This window comes from Coenobita brevimanus, chromosome 27 (genome assembly GCF_032717465.1).
Source record: "Coenobita brevimanus isolate Jiangsu-jjx chromosome 27, ASM3271746v2, whole genome shotgun sequence".
Taxonomy (NCBI): domain Eukaryota; kingdom Metazoa; phylum Arthropoda; class Malacostraca; order Decapoda; family Coenobitidae; genus Coenobita; species Coenobita brevimanus.
Genome location: NC_136980.1, coordinates 35,969,190 through 35,981,538, shown reverse-complemented (window position 1 = coordinate 35,981,538; position 12,349 = coordinate 35,969,190). Strand labels below are relative to the sequence as shown.

At 44.9% G+C, this 12,349-nt stretch overlaps 1 protein-coding gene across 1 annotated transcript in view; it reads right to left on the bottom strand.

The window, feature by feature from the left end:
* The window catches only part of LOC145394542 (uncharacterized), a gene marked incomplete at its 5' end in the record, with an annotated part of 15,081 nt that extends 3,252 nt beyond the window's left edge, over nucleotides 1-11,829 (bottom strand). The window contains one exon of the mRNA XM_080268376.1: nucleotides 11,665-11,829. Coding sequence (XP_080124502.1) covers nucleotides 11,665-11,829 — 165 coding nt within the window. The remainder of the gene's footprint in view (nucleotides 1-11,664) is intronic.
* Between the last annotated feature and the right edge of the window lie 520 nt (nucleotides 11,830-12,349).

Genomic DNA, 12,349 nt, shown 5'->3' with positions numbered 1-12,349 from the left:
CCACCACCACCATCATCACCATCATCATCATCCACGCCTGCCATCTTCCAACTCACTCACAGGACATACACAATGCCTTCACCACCACCACCACCACCACCACCACCATCATCATCATCATCATCATCATCCACGCCTGCCATCTTCCAACTCACTCACAGGACATACACAGTGCCTTCTCCACCACCACCACCACCACCACCACCACCATCATCATCATCATCATCATCATCCACGCCTGCCATCTTCCAACTCACTCACAGGACATACACAATGCCTTCTCCACATCCTGTCATGTTGACCAATAAAGAAGCTAAATAGGTTTGATGTAAAACTGCGTCCACTCAGACGAGATGCCACACAAGTCTTTGCAATGACAGTAATAGCCCATTTATCCGACGTAATAGCCAAAGGCATGGCCGCCCACCATTAGCAGTTCTTTACCTCCAAACCAATACACTGTGTTAAGTTTATAGCAAACTTTATGCCTAATATTAAAAAATTATATATAATTCATTTTGTATTCCCTGAGTACGATAAATGACGAACATATATATATATTATTTTTAATGCAAGGAAGAAGGAACCAAAGGCCACGAGCCCGCAAACCGTTCCTTCCAAGAAAAAAAGCAAAATACAAATGAGAGCCAAATTCAAGATCCGTTCATTTCGAGATGCCTGGACACACTTTCTATCTATCTGTCTATTGCCAGACGCCATAATCCCGTAAGAAGGTGGCCGTTTGACTTTGAGTTATAGTAGGACTCGCGCACGTTTGCGGCTGTGGTGTGGCCCGCACCTGTGTACAGTGTTGCCACGTTTTCTATACCGTTATCTCTCTCTCTCTCTCTCACTCTCCTGGCGGGAAATGTGAGCCACCCTGAGTACTTTTGATTCTTTTATAAGTTATTTATAATTGTGCTTTCATTTGTTAATTTGGTTTTGTTATATTTAGTGATGCCGACAATGCATTCAATGCATGCCCCTCTCCTGCCTCTCTCTCTCTCTCTCTCTGTAGAGACTATCTGTCAAGGCCACCGACTGGGTGTGGAAGTGTTGCCGCTCACGAGTGAAGTTTTTTCTTTTTTTTACTTCGGTATTGGCATATGCCTACTATTTTGTCCAACATATTAGCTTATGATTATAAATGTGATTATTCCTCGCCCTTAAAATTATGGTAAAAGCCAGTAAATGTGAGCATTTTTCCCAAGCAACACCTGTACAAGCTATGGTTGGGTCTACGGAGGGGTACGTACTTTATTTTAGGCCAGATTGGGTGTGTAAGTGTTGCCACTCACAAGAATTACATGAATTATTTCTTTTACTTTGGATATTGGCATATTTCTTCTTTTTTCAGGCTCATTATCTTATATCCATAACTGATATTATTACCCACCTTAAAACTATGCTAAAAACCATTAAAAGTGACTACAATATCTTTTAGCAACACTGTACAATATGTATGCCATGTTTCTGTGTTACTGTATAAATATTTTATGCATAATAAGATTACTGTTGATTCATCCATCAAAATACACAAGTGTAAGTTTTATTCATTTGAATTTATCGAATTTGTGATGCCTTGTACATAAATAGCTTCCGTTTCACATCGCAAGTTGGGGAAACGTGGCACCATTGTACACAGGTGCGGGCCACACCACAGCCGCAAACGGGCGCGAGTCCGACTATAGTTGTTTTACGGGGAGGGGCACTAACCCTCCACCAACTCACTTGTTGACACGTAGGGAGCACGTATGGTTTGGTTATATGGTTACCACCCAGCGTTGTAAATGGTTTCTTGGCTTACAAGAAACCATTTGGCTTGTCACTCAATGTAAAGCCACCTGTAAAGGAAAGACAAGCAATAAGAAGTGACAGGAAAGATGGGAGAAATAGGAAGAGAGGAGGGCAGGCACAGAAAAAGAATGATAAAGGTTAAGGAAGAAGTTGGCAGCACTACATCAAGTGAGTGGATGATGGTCACCATCACCTACCACTGTGTGTTTGAAAAACAGATCATCGGAAGTAGGAAATACAGACAGAGCGAGACAGTTCCAGAGTTGACCTGTTGTATAAATGAAGGACTGGGAGTAACGGTTAACTCTTGCATTAGAGAGTTGGACAGAAAAGGGATGAGAGTTTGCTGCTAGACGGGTGTTACGCACCCGTCGTAGAGGTGGAGGGATGCAAGCAGACAGTTCAGAGGAGCAATGACCATTGAAGTAGTGATAGAAAAGAGATAAAGAGGCAACAGTGCGGCGAAGAGACAGAGGTTGAAGGAAGCCAGTAAGAGTAGCAGTGACCATTGAAGTAGCAATAGAAAAGAGATAAAGATGCAACAGTGCGGCGAAGAGACAGAGGTTGAAGGGAGCCAGTAAGAGGAGGAGAGTTAATGAAATGAAAAGCCTTTGACTCCACCCTATTGAGAAGAGCTGTATGTAGGGAGCCTCCCCACACATGAGAGTTGTATTCTACACAGGGGTGAATAAAACCCCTGCATAAAGTCAACAACTGTGCAGGTGCAAAGAAGGTACGGGGTTGGCTTAGCACACCTAATCTCTTGGAAGCAAATTTTACCAGAGATGTAATATGATCTTTCCAAGAAAAGTCCCGAGTGAATGAAATCCCAAGCATGTTCAAGGATGATGCAGGATTGAGCTGGATATTATTAAACACTAGTGGGTACTCCTGTACAAGATTTTGTCAGGTTGATAGGTGTATAAACTGAGTCTTAGATGCATTAACAACAAGATTATTTTTGCCCCAGTCAGAGATACGAGCCAAGTCAGACATTAGGTGTGCCACAGCAACGTGGCGTCACAAGAACACTACGCCTGAGAGGAAAACTCTGATTTCATATTTGGATTTCCAATCAAAAAGTACAGCCATTTAGAGCAGCCATCAATTGCCTTGGACAAAATTGTTGTTATTATTATTTTCAGGCTTTGCCAAGACTGATATGGAGGAGAAACAGAAGACAGTTGTAGTACTGAGTTTGAACGAGGTGAAGATGGATGATAAGAGAAGTTGAACAAGGTGATAGAAGTTGAACGAGGTGGAGCAAAGATGTGGCCAACGCGTATGAAACCTGATGTAGCTGCTGCCATCATACGTGTACTTGACATCCTCCAAGGTGATGTAGCTGCTGCCATCATACGTGTACTTGACATCCTCCAAGGTGATGTAGCTGCTGCCATCATACGTGTACTTGACATCCTCCAAGGTGATGTAGCTGCTGCCATCATACGTGTACTTGACATCCTCCAAGGTGAGACTTAACTTTCTCTTTGACACATTGCTAAATAGGACGCTTGTTACCTCAAAACCCAAGTTCATTTTATGGGTAAAAAACTGAGTAAAGTTGGTATGATGACGACAATTTATCTATCTGTCTGTTAATCTATTGCCTGATGCCTTAATCCTGTAAGGGGTGGCCACAAACAAATTACCTCCATGTAGCCCTGTCCCCTGCCATTTCGTAGCCCTTCCCCCCAGCTCACATCCCAAACAAATCGTCTCCAAGTCACCCCATCCTCTGCCATTTCGCTGTCCTCCCCCCAGCTCACACCCCAAACAAATCGCCTCCATGTCACCCTATCCCCTGCCATTTCGCTGCCCTCCCCCCAGGTCAATAAAAAAATGGTAGTGTAATTTAGCCGTGCTTCTTGGCCTGTACTGTATACCTGTGGGTGAATGTCTTTTCCGTGATAATTGTGTAGTTACCAAGTGTTTAGCTACATTTGACTGATGCAAGTACCTGCCAGGGTTGATGACAGCCAAGCATGTACTGTACTTTGGTGTAGAAGTGGACTGACTTAGCATTACTACTGAATGCACACACTTTGTATTGTTTATAAAGGCTCCACCAGCAATGCCTCAGCCTTGGTCACCTAATGGCGCCTCTACACGCTGCTCAATCTCTGGCAGCCTTCCTGTTCTCTCCCTTACCCCTGATGTCACACTGTCAGTACTGTATCATTTATAAAGGCTCCCACATGCATGTGTCGGCCTTGGTCACCTAATGGTGGATTGCCACGCTGCTCGATCTCTGGCAGCCTCCCTATTTTGTCCCTTATCCCTGCCATATTTTTATTTAGGTTTTAACACTCTTAGCCAATGTAAAATATGATAAGTAACAAAAAAGCACTAGATTAAACAGCTGCAGAGGATGTGCTAGGAACCTCTTAAACTAGACTCATTTTACTCTAACCTGGCCTAAAATTGGCAGTTGTGTAACGGCTGTAAACATTATTGGTTTTGGGGGTGTGCAGAGAAGGAATGCAGTGCCAGGAGACGTGACACTCGCACAGGTGAAGAGTGCTGTGAAGCGGCTGACAAATGGGAAAGCAGCTTGGGTTGATGAGGTGTATGCAAAGATGCTTAAGTGTAGTGGAGAGAGTGGAATGAAGTGCTTGTTGGAGATATGTAAGAAGGCATGGATGAGTGAAACTGTGCCTGCAGAGTGGAAAAAGGCTGTGATTGTACCCCTGTACAAAAATAAAGGTGAGCGAAGTGAGTGCAAGAATTATCGTGGCATAAGCTTATTAGAGTGTGGTAGGGAAGGTATATGGAAGAATTATTACAGAGAAAGTAAGAGAGATATCAAAAGTCCTTGTGGGTAATGAACAGGATGGAAGGAGACGTGTGGATCAAATAGTTGCAGTGAGACAGATAAAGGAGAAGGCTTGTGAGAAGGATTATAAGGTGTTTATGGCATTCTAGGATCTGAAAAAAGCATACGGTAAAGTAGGCAGAGAAGCATTGTGGAAGGTTTTGTGCATATATGTTGTAGATGGCAAGCTGCTAGGTGCTGTCAAGAGTTTTTATGATGGTGGTGAGGAGTGTTTAAGGGTAAATGGGCATCTAAGTAAATGGTTCACGATCGGTGTGGGTGTGCGACAAGGATGTGTGATATACCCATGGTTGTTCAATATATATATATATATATATATATATATATATATATATATATATATAGATAGATATATATATATATATAGATATATAGATATATAGATATATATATATATATATATATATATATATATATATATATATATATATATATATATATATATATATCTCTGTTTGGGGTGATGAAAGCAGTAAAAACACAAGTAATGGAGAGAGGGATGGCGTTGGTAATGAATGGTGATGGATGGAATATCTCATATTTGTTGTATGCTGATGATGCAGTACTTCATGCAGGTACCGGACAAGAACTTGGTAGGCTAGTGCTGAGTTTTGCTGATGTCTGTGAGTGTCGTGCCTTGAGAATAAATGTAGAAAAGAGTAAAGTGATGGTTATGGAGAGAGAAGGTGATTCGCAGTGTGATGTAACAGTGAATGGAGAGAGACTGGAATTGGTGAGAGAGTTCAAATACTTGGGCACAGTGATAGGAAAGAGAGGAAAATGTGCAAAAGAAGTGGAAAGTAGAGTGACACAAGGAAGGAAAGTAGCTGGTGCAATGAAGGCCTTGATAAGAAACAGAGGCTTGAGTGTTGCAGCTGCACGGGGCTTACATGAAGGAATGTTAGTGCCAACTTTAACATATGGATGTGAGACTGTGGCGTGGCATGTAAATGAAAAGTCAAGAGTGAGAGCAGTGGAGATGGGACTGCTAAGGAATGTATGTAGAGTACAGAGGGTGGACAAGATACGAAATAATGTGATTCATGGAAGTTGCGGAGTGAGGAAGTCTGTGGACACCACAATCGAAGAGAGTGTACTGAGATGGTATGGGCATGTGGAGAGAATGGATAACAATAGAGTGGTGAAAAAGGTACTGTATATCTGAGCGAATTTGAAGAAGGGAGGAGGCAAGGTAGGTCAAGGAGAAGGTGGAGAGATATGGTGGATGAGTGTGTGAGGAAGAGAGGTTTGGAAGTCGTTGAGGCTAGGGACTGACAAGAGATCGAGCTGGCTGGATGAATGTTGTGAGGAGAAGTGCATGATCAGGGATTTTGGCAACCTTTTCTAACGTGGCAGCGTCCGGATTGACTCAATCCGATATGTTTACATGAAGCTACAGAACGCAGTGAATGTTTTGGGGGTATCAGATAGAGCCGGGATTCTCGGGGCCTGAATGATGAGCAAATGGAAGCGTGGCTCATTGGTCTGGGCAAATCTGGAATGTCTGGAGACTGCTACTCCTCACCCTGCCCTAAGGTGGGAAAGGAGGTCCCAATGATGATAATGATGACAATGGTGGAGGATGATGCTAGCCACAAAGAAGTGCTGTGGAAAGGATATACAGTAGAGCCATAGTACTGTCTTTTTATGATGCTAGTCACAAAGAAGTGCTATGGAAAGGATGTAGAGTCATAGTAATGTCTTTTTATGATGCTAGTAACAAAGAAGTGCTATGGAAAGGATGTAGGGCCACAGTATTGTCTTTTTATGATGCTAGTAACAAAGAAGTGCTATGGAAAGGATGTAGGGCCATAGTATTGTCTCATTCTGCCACTGAACTAAGAAACAAGCTGAAAAACTGTGAAAATCTGGGCCAAGTTAGAGTGAAAAGAGTATAGTAATATTGGTAGTATCCAATGTTTGGCTTCCTTAGTACATATCTAATGCCAGACGCCTTAATCCCGTAAGGGGTGGCCACAAACAAATCACCATCTTCTCCCTGTCTGCCGCCATTGCATTGCCCTCCCCCCAGCTTACACCCCCTCTCTCATATACTTCTATACTCCATCCCTCCATCTCATCCTCAGCTTCTCCCCCTGCACCTCACATACCGTACTCTCCTCGTTAGTCTCTCACAGACTGATATATATTCTGAGGCTTTGGTAATATATTGACGCTGAAAATTGTTGGAGTAAAGACGCTGAAAGAGGTGAAGACATGGCCGATAATGAGAAGTTGAACGAGGAGCAAAGGTGTGGACAACGAGTGGCAAACAGCTTGATGTAACTGCTGTCGTCAGCGGTGTAAGTCAGCCTTCAAGGTAGGACCAACTTTCTTTTTACTATAATTGACACGTTGCTTTGAAAAGAAGCTTTATCACCTCAAAACCCAAGTTAATTTAAGGGTGAACAATAGAGATAGTATATGACAAGCCTTTCCTGGCCCGATAAAGTTGGTCTGAGGTGCTGGGCTGGAGTCTTCCTCTAATTTGCCTCAACATAACCAGTTCTGGATTACTTAGTCAAAAGGATCAAAGCAAATGACTCCAGACTTGTACAAAAAATACCCACTGAGGTTGTTCAGTGCCCACTGAGGTTGTTCAGTGCCCACTGAGGTTGTTCAGTGCCCACTGAGGTTGTTCAGTGCCCACTGAGGTTGTTCAGTCCCCACTGAGGTTGTTCAGTCCCCACTGAGGTTGTTCAGTCCCCACTGAGGTTGTTCAGTTCCCACTGAGGTTGTTCAGTGCCCACCGAGGTTGTTCAGTCCCCACTGAGGTTGTTCACGGTACAGCTATTGCTTTGTGTACACTGACAGGTTGTTGTGGGATCAGCCCTAGTCTTTCTGGTCAGACCCATCAACCACAGGCAAGTAACCACCCCTGCAGGGTTATCCCATGCAGTGTACTGGTGCTCACTTGTGGCTGACAGTGCCTCACCACAGCCAGACACTGGGAAAAGTGTGGTTTGGATTATGGGTGGATGCCACATTTGCATCCACCCATTTAACGGGCACTATATTTGGCTGCACTTGACCCCATGGTGTGGTAATATGGTTACCACCCAGCATTGTAAATGGTTTACTGGGTTACAGGGAACCATTCGATAAACACAACAAAACTTCTTCCAACTGCTGGGCACAAAAACTAATGCCATTAAGACGTGTAACACTGAATCTGTGCAGGTACTTTAATAATAATTTTCAGTTTAGTTATTCATGGCAGTCAGTGGCATAAAATACACAGGTGGTTAATGTACTATGCTAACCTAAGGGGGTCAACAGGCTGACCCTGACTGCTGCCGAGGAGCACCGACATACTGCCAAGCCTCACCCAGGCTGGAGTGAGGCGTAGGCACAAGGGGACACACCATCTAATCTTTACCCCGCTGAGTTTCAAACCCTTGCGGGTCTTGCACCATAGTGTGCTTTGAGTTACACTTGACAAGGGAGAGCTGACCTCACCCACACAAGCAGTGCGGTCTGAGTGGGGCTCAAACTCAGGGCACTTGAATTGGGAGTCCAGTGCTCTATCAACCGCACCACCATGTGTATACTTGTGGCTGAATTTCCTGCCACATTTCACTGATGGAAGTACAGTAATCCCTCGATTATCCGACGTAATACAGCCAAAGGCATGTCCACAAAATGGATCCGTCCGGATAATGGTCTTCTCCCCTGGCCCCCCTTCACACATAACCTAACTTTGAAAGTCAGTGTAAAAGGCCACTACAGTACCTCGTACAACACTTGTTCCTGGTGTTTAACACTACTCTGTCTGGTCAAGCAGACCTATAAACCACAGCCAAGCAATTACCAAGGTTAGGTAAACCCATCAACCACACACAAGCAATCACCACTGCAGGGCCATACCCTTCAGTGACATGAAAAAAGCATGAAAAAAACGGTTATACAAGAAAAATGCAATGGGCACACAAAACATAATGGTAGAATGGAATAACATCGTTGTAAAACAGAATCAATCATGGTACAGTACAGTAAGCTAGAATAAAATCAATGTGAACACCCATGATTCCTGGCAGGGTGTCGTGCTGAATAACCCACTAGCTCCTTGACTCTGTTGCACCGCAACTGGCAATTCTGTTGCACTACACTGTACATCCAATGTGGTCTAGTGGCGTACCCTGATGCACTGCACTGTACCAAGATGCACTGCACTGTACATCCTGATGACCTTAGTTGCAGTCAGAGTCAACAAGGAACTTCGGCAGTTGGTCCAGGGGAGCGACTGTGGTATGTGGTGATGGACTGCCAACTTCAGGTAACTCAGAAAACAACTGCAAACTCACGTCCCGGGGAGACACAATGGCTGACGATGTGCTGGGTTCTGGTTCCGTTGCTGAAGGTGTGGTTTGACGCTGTGATGGTGGCAGAGCAGAGGTGGACTGGGCAGAGGTCAGAGGCCTGAAAATGGAGTCGATCATGAACTGGCAATAAGAGCGATGATTCAGGTGTCGGATGACTCTCTGCCACACAGAACGCCGATCCTCCACAAGGTGAAAAGGCACCATCTCTCTGTCACATTCCAGGTCCTCAGCATACTCATGCACCTACTCAAGATGTGCCCATAATGTGCTCAGGTGGGGGATGGCTGGAATAATGTAGTTCTCTGGGTCATCCTTGTCATTCGTGTCACTGTCTTCTGGTCAGGCAGCAGCAACAGAAGTGGCAGTCTCGACATCAGACATAACCTGAAAGCCGGAATTGCCCCTGTCCTCATCTAACCACTCCCACACGTCATCAACATCAACAGCCTCGCCTGCGTTACAAAGCCGAGTGTGGAAGTCATCCTTGTCAAAGCCCAGAAAGTCGTGTCTGCTCTCGTGTCCCTGAGGGAGACAAGACCAACCACTTTCTAGGGTTTTCACAGAGACTTCCTTCCATGCACTTGCTCAGCTGAACACTGCAGACTTAAGGCTGTAGCACCGCATGTTTTCCAGTGCCCTCTGCCCTCGTGTGTCCAGCCCCTGACTCTGCTTGTCCTCGTCCTCAAGAACAACCATCACCTCGTCCATGAATCTCCATCGCTACAGCCTCTTCGTGGCCACGGTAACAGCCTGGTCAATCATCAGAGCAGTGGTATTAGGTGGTAAAAACAAGCACCTAATGTGACCATCATCTGCAACCAATTCCTTCTGGGAGGGATGCATGGGAACATTGTCCAGTAGAAGAGCCTTTACCTGGTCACAAGGGATTCCAAGTTCCTTTGTTTGATAACGGATGACCTCCTTGACAAAATGCCTGTTGAACCAATCTGTGAAGATCTTGGAGGTAAACCAGGCCTTCACAGAATGGTACCACACAACAGGAAGGACATCCATCAGCCCACAAAGGCAATGGGGCTGCTGTGCCTGACCAACAATAACGGGCATCAGCCAGTGCATCCTGTTAGCACCGGCACAGTGTAAAACAGATACCCGTTGCTTAGACAACTTGTGGTCAGGTACATGCTTCTCCTGCTCATCTACCAGAGTGTTTGTAGGCACTGAGTGGTGGAAGAGGCCAGTTTTGTCAGCGTTATAGACCTGACCGGGAGCGAGACCCTCCTCAATCATGCCTACAGTAACAGTATCTGATGAAATTCCTCTACCCCCTCCTCACTGGCGTCAACAGCTTTGCCACTGGTTGTACGATTTGTAAGGCCATGTTGAAGCTTAACCCTGAACTATCAACCTTCAGATGCCTTGAAGTCAGGAACATTGTGAAGGTGGGCAATCTTCCCAACAGCGCCTTTCGACTTGGTACCACGCACTTGCACTCCTGCAGCCCGTTGCTGGCAGTACCAGATCAATGTCGAATGGTTGACACTGGCATGCTGGTGATGCCCATAGCCTTCCGTATGGCACTGCGTCTGTTGCTCTTGCCAAAGTCTGCTGTGTACTGGGTTAGTTTGTCACGGGATTTCCTGATGTCATACAGGGTTCAGCGAACCAGGTCGTACTTCTTTAAGATGCTGGGAGTTAACCATCCCGCATCAATCTTACCGAGGATCTCTTGCTTTTTCTCCAAAGTCATCACTACCCTCTTCCTTTTCTGTGGTGGAGGGGCCATCATTACACATCCTAGGAAGAGGCATGCAAGGAATAGCAAGGCCTGAAGCAGGTAGAGAACAACCACAAAAGCCACCACGTGTGCTGCCATAACAACTATACAAGAGGAGCTGTTCACTACACGGTCAACGTGTGGGAACTGGGAAGGGCCGAGGGGGTCTCTAGTGGTCACTGGGTGAACTACCCAGCCAGACAGCGTGGCACCTCTGGGCTATTCCCATCCAACCCAGCAAAAATGTTCTTGCAGCCATAATTTCCACCTGGATGCAAGCATTTTATCTGGATAAAATGGAAAAATGTACATATAATGGTTAAATACAGCCAGATAACAGCGTCTGGGTTATGAATCATTTGGATAAATGGGGTATTACTTAACAACGTGAATGAGGTCACAACCAATAACTGCTTTGAACTACAGAATGACACTGCCATTACAGACTATTGTGATGAAGCTCAATGATAAACACCGCAAACACTGAAGCATTTCAAGTCTACTGATGCTGAAGAACAAACAGGATGTTATGTAAACACTGCAAACACTGAAGCATTTCAAGTCTACTGATGCTGAAGAACAAACAGGATGTTATGTAAACACTGCACACACTGAAGCATTTCAAGTCTACTGATGCTGAAGAACAAACAGGATGTTATGTAAACACTGCAAACACTGTAGCATTTCAAGTCTACTGATGCTGAAGAACAAACAGGCTGTTGTGCAACATAAAACGAAGGTGAAATGCATTAAGGAAGAAGAGTTTGGTGATGACATAAACGCTGGTGAAGAAAAGTTGAATGGAGTACAAAAGCGATGATTAGGGAGTGAGTCAGTGGTTTGATGTGCATAGGAAACATGCAGCTGGGCACAGTATAACACAGGCGAGATAAAAATCATTGCATATGTGGGAGATATGGGGTAAGACTCAGACAGGTGAGAGTTGATGGTACATGTCACAGTGGTGGAGTTACCTGCAGTGTGTGGGCGTGGGGGGGTGGCGGCTGATCCTGAAGGCAGTGCATGTATATCTGGTCATTTTCTAGGGTTATCCTGGAGGACCGGATGCCACCTTGGTCTTCTTGGACGGCAAATACCAGGCCATCCTCCACCAGCGTCTTGATGCGCAAATCCTGCAGCAGCATCTTCATGCGCTGACTCATCCCCAGGAGGTTCTCAACCTGTGGGCAGTACATTAGTATATGTGAACAGCATCCATATATATATATATATATATATATATATATATATATATATATATATATATATATGCAGAGACTTCACTTCACCGTGAAGATATGTATGCAAAATAACCACAGGAGAAATGAAAGGAGCGACAGTGAGTACTTTCGTATATTACATCTTCAGACAAAGTGAGACAGAAACGTAAAGGGTAGAGGTCTTTTATGCACACCCGCAGCAGGGAGTGGCACACAGAACAAAGGATGACCCGAATTTTTTTACCTGCGGCTTAACTTATGGTCACCTGCAGCAGGGAGTGGCACACAACAAAGGGTGACCTGAATCTAAAAATGGATGATGCACAGAACAATAGGTACCTTTCTTTTTTTTCTTCCTTATGGATGCACGTGACAAAGGAGGAGGGAGTAGGAGGGGAGGAAAGGGGAGGGGGAGGAAGGGGGAAGGGGGAGGGAGGAG